This window comes from Notothenia rossii (genome assembly GCF_949606895.1).
Source record: "Notothenia rossii genome assembly, chromosome: 8".
Taxonomy (NCBI): Eukaryota; Metazoa; Chordata; class Actinopteri; order Perciformes; family Nototheniidae; genus Notothenia; species Notothenia rossii.
The window spans coordinates 450,912-457,961 of NC_136906.1; the positions used below are offsets into that span (position 1 = coordinate 450,912).

Here is a 7,050-nt window from a genome sequence, read left to right on the forward strand (position 1 = left end):
GACAGGAATCCCTCAATATAAATAAAACAAGGCCAAGCTTTATTAACTCGTGCGCACGCTTTATTAAATCGTGCGCACGCTTTATTAAATCGTGCGCACGCTTTAGTTATTAAATCGTGCGCACGCTTTAGTAACTCGTGCGCAAGCTTTAGTAACTCGTGCGCACGCTTTAGTAACTCGTGCGCACGCTTTAGTAAAACGTGGCCACGTTTTATTTATTTTTCTCTCTATGAACCCTCCAGGGCTCCGTAGAATTTTCTCTCAATGTAAATAAGTAATTTAATTGTTTGTTGAAAATGTAAATAAAAGTGTTTTTAAAAAAATCAAAAAATCTTTCTCCAGCCTCTCTTTCTTTAGTCTCTCTTTCTCCAGTCTCTATTTCTCCAGTCTCTCTTTCTCCTTCCTCTCTTTCTCCGTCGTCTCTTGTTCTCCAGTCTCTCTTTCTCCAGCCTCTCTTTCTTCAGCCTCTCTTTCTTCAGCCTCTCTTTCTCCAGCCTCTCTTTCTTCAGTCTCTCTTTCTCCAGCCTCTCTTTCTTCAGTCTCTCTTTCTCCAGCCTCTCTTTCTTCAGCCTCTCTTTCTCCAGCCTCTCCTCGTGTTCTCGTTGCCTGTTAGCCATCTTCGTCCTGTGAACGAAACCAGTCCAGTTAGCATGATTCAAGAAACCTGCTTTGCCCTGGCTCAATGCTTAAGATATCTGTTTAAGTTAAACTCCTAGTTAAGTTTCTCTGGAAGGTACCGGTCTTCCGTACTTCATATTATTAATACAAAATATAAATCAACTAATAAATGTTGATATCTTTTTATAGTCAAAGCCACCCAGCGGTAAAATAAACATCTCACTTCATGTCGTCGAACTGATTCCTCAGCGTCTGGCACATCTCGTCCAAGGCGTCGGCGGTATCTCTCAGGGATTGGCTCGCTTCAGTCACGTGATTGTTCTCGATCATCTTCTTCCAGCTGTCTATCGCCTCAGGAAGTGCAAACGCAAGTCCAACAGCTCCTCCAACAACCTGAGCAGGAATATTTCACACCGTCAGCCTCAACAACATTCACAGTGATGTCTCTAAACTAGTATGATATGTAGCTGTATGCAGAGGATTTCAGAGTCATTCAAAAACACATGTAAGGTCTTACCTTGCCCGCTCCTTTAAGGGCAGTGCGCCCTACTTTAAGGGCAGTTCCCGCTCCTTTAAGGGCAGTTCCCACTCCTTTAAGAGCAGTTCCCGCTCCTTTAAGGGCAGTTCCCGCTCCTTTAAGGGCAGTTCCCGCTCCTTTAACAGCAGTTTTGAGTCCAGTTGTGGAAATTCTTTTGATGAGACGTTTGCGTGCTTCAGCAAACAGCAGTTTAGATAAAATTCCAATTGCTTTAAGGTCAAAGATTGCTAAAATACCGGCAACTCCATCCACAATTGCAGGCATTAGTTTTTTTAAACGTAACTCATTCATCTGTGGCCCAGATGAAGAAGACCACTTGATGCTATCACAGACCGTCCACTTCTGACCATTCCTTGTGGTGATGGCTTCCAGGATCTTAGCCATGACTCGTTGGTCCAGCTCGTCTTCATCTGCGTTGACGCTCTTCGCCTTACACTCCTTCCTCAGCTTCTCGAACAGACTCTTGATTCTTTCTGCAATCTCATTGCTCTCGCTTTCTAAGCGCTGCACTTTCTTCATTGTCTCGCTGGATAAGAGGTACTCAGTAAGTTGAGTAGCCAGAGATATGGTTAAACCTACACCTGTATAGGCTGCTCCTAACACACCTAGAAACGGAAGCGCTAATCCGCCGGTGAAAAATGTGGCCACCCCGGCTCCAAGCAGGCTAGCAGCTCCCACCACCGACACTGTGTTCCCGACACACTGGCTGCCATTGCACTTCTCTCTGAGATCCTCCAGCTCCCGGGCCAGTTTCCTCAGCTGCTCAGCATATTGCTTCCTCTTCTCCATCCATCTGAACATGAGATCCAGCAGCTCATCCGCGATGCCCATCTTGGAGGCTTCCTTCTGATGCCACTACAGAGGAGGTCTGAAACAAGAACGACAAAGACAGGTAGGCAACTGATCCACCAGACCTACACGGCTGGACCGGCCCCTTGAATCAGGACCCTCCCCTGGACTCAGGACCCGCCCCTTGACTCGGGACCCGCCCCTGGACTCAGAACCCTCCCCTGGACTCAGGACACGCCCCTTGACTCAGGACCCTCCCCTGGACTCAGGACCCTCCCCTTGACTCAGCACCCGCCCCTTGACTCAGGACCCGCTCCTTGACTCAGGACCCTCCCCTGAACTCAGGACACGCCCCTTGACTCAGGACCCTCGCCTTGACTCGGGACCCGCCCCTGGACTCAGGACCCTCCCCTGGACTCAGGACACGCCCCTTGACTCAGGACCCTCCCCTGGACTCAGGACCCTGCCCTTGACTCAGGACCCGCCCCTTGACTCAGGACCCGCTCCTTGACTCAGGACCCGCCCCTGGACTCAGGACCCTCCTCTGGACTCAGGACCCGCTCCTTGACTCAGGACCCTACCCTGGACTCAGGACCCTCCTCTGGACTCAGGACCCGCTCCTTGACTCAGGACCCTCCCCTGGACTCAGGACCCTCCCCTGGACTCAGGACACGCCCCTTGACTCAGGACCCTCCCCTGGACTCAGGACCCTCCTCCGGACTCAGGACCCGCTCCTTGACTCAGGACCCTCCCCTGGACTCAGGACCCTCCCCTGGACTCAGGACCCGCTCCTTGACTCAGGACCCTCCCCTGGACTCAGGACCCTCCCCTGGACTCAGGACACGCCCCTTGACTCAGGACCCTCCCCTGGACTCAGGACCCTCCCCTGGACTCAGGACCCTCCCCTGGACTCATGACCCTCCCCTTGACTCAGGACCCTCCCCTGGACTCATAACCCTCCCCTCGACTAAGGACCCTCCCCTTGACTCAGGACCCTCCCCTGGACTCAGGACCCTCCCCTGGACTCAGGTCCCTCCCCTGGACTCATAACCCTCCCCTGGACTAAGGACCCTCCCCTTGACTCAGGACCCTCCCCTGGACTCAGGACCCTCCCCTGGACTCAGGTCCCTCCCCTGGACTCAGGACCCGCCCCTTGACTCAGGACCCTCCCCTGGACTCAGGACCCTCCCCTGGACTCAGGACCCTCCCCTGGACTCAGGACCCGCCCCTTGACTCAGGACCCTCCCCTTGACTCAGGACCCGCCCCTTGACTCAGGACCCGCCCCTTGACTCAGGACCCTCCCCTGGACTCAGGACCCTCCCCTGGACTCAGGACCCTCCCCTGACCGGTGTAATGGAACACACCACACACAGAGGGAGTAAATGAAATGACCGTTCACCGACTCTACACGACAGAGACCTTCATGATAACACCGGAACATTAACAAAGTGTGTTTAACTAAACACAGTAGATATGATGCTATCACAATCAGAAAAACATTTGTAACTTGGGACGTACAAGGAGAGGAGATTCTTTTCTCATGTGATCCCGGCGCATGTAAAACTGACATTTGAACACATTGACCATGAAATACTGAGGGATATGCAAGCAAATGCTCCTGAAGGAGAGAACTCTGAATACAAAACAAATTATAAAAGCATCTCTTAACACAGAACACAAAAAGATTATGGGAAAGCCAAGAAGCCTATTTCGATATATTCAATTCAATTCAAAACCTTTATTTATCCAGGTAATATCCTTTTCAAGGGAGACCTGCAGCAGTAGGTTCCACATGAAAACATAAACAACAGAACAACAAAAGGAGATCATACAGCAAAAATTACAGGGATTACAATTTACATATCCATCCACATGTACAGGTACCAACAGCTTCTGACTGTGGAGCATCCAACCGAGCTTTAAAAACATGTAGTGGTACCAGCTTGGTAGTTTTCCATTCTTTTTGCAGACTGTTCCAAGTTAGTGGAGCTGCACATCTAAAAGCTGTCTTCCCTAAGACAGTCCTAGCACTTGGCTCATTTAATAAAACCACAGCATGAGATCTCAGGCAATAAGTACTTTCAATTCGCCGAGAGATCAGAGAGCAGATATAAGAAGGTACTTTATCCAACATGGCTTTGTAAATGAAAAGTACCAGTGACTGAGCCTCAGTACAGTAAGTGATGGCAAAACCGCCTTGGTATACAGGGTACAGTGATGACTCAGTGATTTACAATTTGTCAAAAATCTAATCGTAATGTGATACGCAGCATCTAACTTGCTCAGGCAATAGGCAGGTGCGTTCATATAGATCAGATCACCATAGTCCAGCACAGGTCAAAAGGTCACAGAGCCTTTTCCTGGCCTCAAGTGAGAAACAGGACTTGTTCCTGAAAAAGAAACTAGAGAGACAATCATCAAGCCAGATACCAAGGTATTTGTAACAGGTATCCACTTTGAGTACTTGTCCCATAGTAACGATATCTAAAACAGGCTCTGGAGTCTTTTTAGCTTTAGAAAAGAGCATTATCTTGGTTTTATCAACATTTAAAAGAAGCTTGAGTTCAGCGAGCTGAGTCTGAATAATGTTAAAAACAGCCTGTAATTGAACACCAGCCTCCTGAATGGAGGGACCTGCTCAGTACATCACGGTATCATCCGCATACAAATGTAAAGTAGCTTCATCCACATTTTCACCTAAACTGTTGATATATATGGAGAATAAAAGTGGACCTAAAACAGAGCCTTGAGGAACACCATTAGTAATGTTTAACCACTCAGAAGACAGCCCATCAAAGTGAACACATTGGGACCTTTCAGAGAGGTAGTTCACAAACCACCCACTGCATGGCTGAACATGCCAATATATTGAACCATATATGTCTCAACAGGAGGGAGATGTTGAATGTTATTTAAAAGGTGTTAGTAGCATATATATAAAACATATATATACAGTCGAAGCCTAAATGATTAGCCCCCCAGGAGTTATGGAACATTTTCCCCAAATTCTTCCCAATGTTTCCTGCATTGATAAAACTTGATATAATCCAACACTCACTTATTTAGTAGCTTTTGGTACATTTTGGAAAATAAAATAAGTTTTTAGGCTTGCTTTATTTCAAATATAGTGAAAAATGGCTTGGCCCAAAATTTGTTTCACTTATTTTATTTCCCAAAGCTACTAAATAGCACTGGTGAATCTTGGATTATATCAAGTTTTATCAATGCAGGAAACATTGGGAAGAATTTTAGGAAAATCTCGATACGTTGCCACGATACGATACATTAACGATACCTTTGAAACACCAGGCGATGCGATACGATAGGATTCACCCCTGTTGCGATACAGTTCGATACGATTTGATTCAACATTATGCGATTTGGGGCGATACGATGCGATTCAACACGATGCAAAAATAATGATACTTCAATATGGTACGACAGAGGATTTTTGTTTTATTCCTTATATGCAGCAAATCATACATTAACTTGCTTTACATATTACATATTAATATTACATATTTGGTACTGCACATCCCATCATGCCGTTTATTTTTTTACCTTTAAAAGCTCTCCAGAGTACAATGTTATAACACCTCACAGTTAAACAACGTAAGGATGCATTGCTCATGATTAACAATGTGCAAATAACAGCTACAATAGAGCAATGCCCATACAGCTGCCAGCCTGATGTGCTTCACACTCAGAGGCTGACTCACCAGTGAGCAGAAAGCAGTGGTTTCTATATGAACAATAAAGAAAACAAATAACCTTTCACAAACAGGTATTTCATAACTGCTTACAGTGAGGAAGACATTTAAATTATTATTGGCCGTCACAGGCTGCTGTAAGCTAAACACCTCTCTCTGACAGAACACCTCACTGAGTGATTTAACTCATATGTCTCACTTTCAGGTTTCTCTTTTCAGCCGCAGACCCCACGTCGCCTCTTTATGTGCGTCGCTAAGTTCCTCGTACTACTTGTGTACTTTAAAGCGGCTCGGCATCGTTAACAATTTGCGAGTGATTTTTCAAGTTGACCGTCTGTAGTAATAGTGCCGCGCACATATACCATCAGGACGTTACTGATGGGGTGCGGCTGCGGAGTGATACTGTGTATGCAAGTCCACATCTAGGACGGATCTATGTATCATGGCTGTAGACCTGTAATAAAGATAGCTCATACAAAGGTCTACGGATACCTTATTAGTCTCCATGACCTGCGGTCAACTATATAGCATAAAGGACTATTACACCGTCTTTCTTGAACAATCCGAAGTGTTGCCAAACGTTTGATTTGTAGGTATTTTTCGGTGCACTGTGTTTCTCTTTCTCCTCGACTTCCGTGTGTGTTGATAACTGAGACTCTTGTTCTCCGTAGTGGCGAAGCAAATATCAAAGCTCGTCTCTGCTGAGCGTTGACAAGATGAGGGGATTTTATATGAATGAATCGTTTTTTTACCGATGCAAAGACGCTACGCAATCGATGCATCGCGAGTTCAACCCGGTTCAACCCAAACTGTAGCCGATGTGCACTCTTTCAACCGGTGCACTCTCTCAACCGGTGCACTCTCTCAACCGGTGCACTCTCTCAACCGGTGCACTCTTTCAACCGGTGCACTCGCATCTTGAACGTTTATGCCGGTGCACCGATGCGAATCGGTGAATCTTAACATCTCTATTGTTCACGTATCTAAGCTCAGGTAGGAAATAGGAGAGTTTCTCACCTGGTGATGAGAGGACGACCTGGAGCAACACACACTTCCTGAGAGACAGGTCCTCCAGGCTTCGCTGCTTATATACTGCTGCCCATCCTGCAGCTTCAGAGAAGTCACGTGACTTCTGTGAACTACTGCTTGCTCACATAGTTTCATAACACACACATACACACACACACACACACACACACACACACACACACACACACACACACACACACACACACACACACACACACACACACACACACACACACACACACACACACACAAGTTTCAGTTTCAGAATCAGAACCTTTATCAGTCCCACAGAGGGGAAATTGTTACAGCAGAAAAAGAGCCGCAGACAGCTTAGTGTTGCATGTGATACATATTGTCGTGGCTTC

General features: G+C 46.8%; 1 protein-coding gene across 2 annotated transcripts; it reads right to left on the reverse strand.

Moving 5' to 3' along the window:
• Window positions 1-6,760, reverse strand: LOC307017238 (uncharacterized protein). Of its 2 annotated transcripts, XM_079646795.1 has the most exons (4): window positions 6,674-6,760; window positions 1,136-2,024; window positions 842-1,011; window positions 1-624 (listed from the first exon to the last, which is right to left on the reverse strand). In XM_079646795.1, exons 2-4 carry the CDS (start codon window positions 1,985-1,987, stop codon window positions 354-356), a joined length of 1,293 nt encoding a protein of 430 aa, XP_079502921.1. In that variant the 5' UTR covers window positions 1,988-2,024; window positions 6,674-6,760; the 3' UTR covers window positions 1-353. The 2 variants fall into 2 exon arrangements, with proteins under 2 accessions (XP_079502921.1, XP_079502920.1); XM_079646794.1 differs by lacking the exon at window positions 6,674-6,760 and having other exon boundaries at window positions 2-624; window positions 1,136-2,147.
• Between the last annotated feature and the right edge of the window lie 290 nt (window positions 6,761-7,050).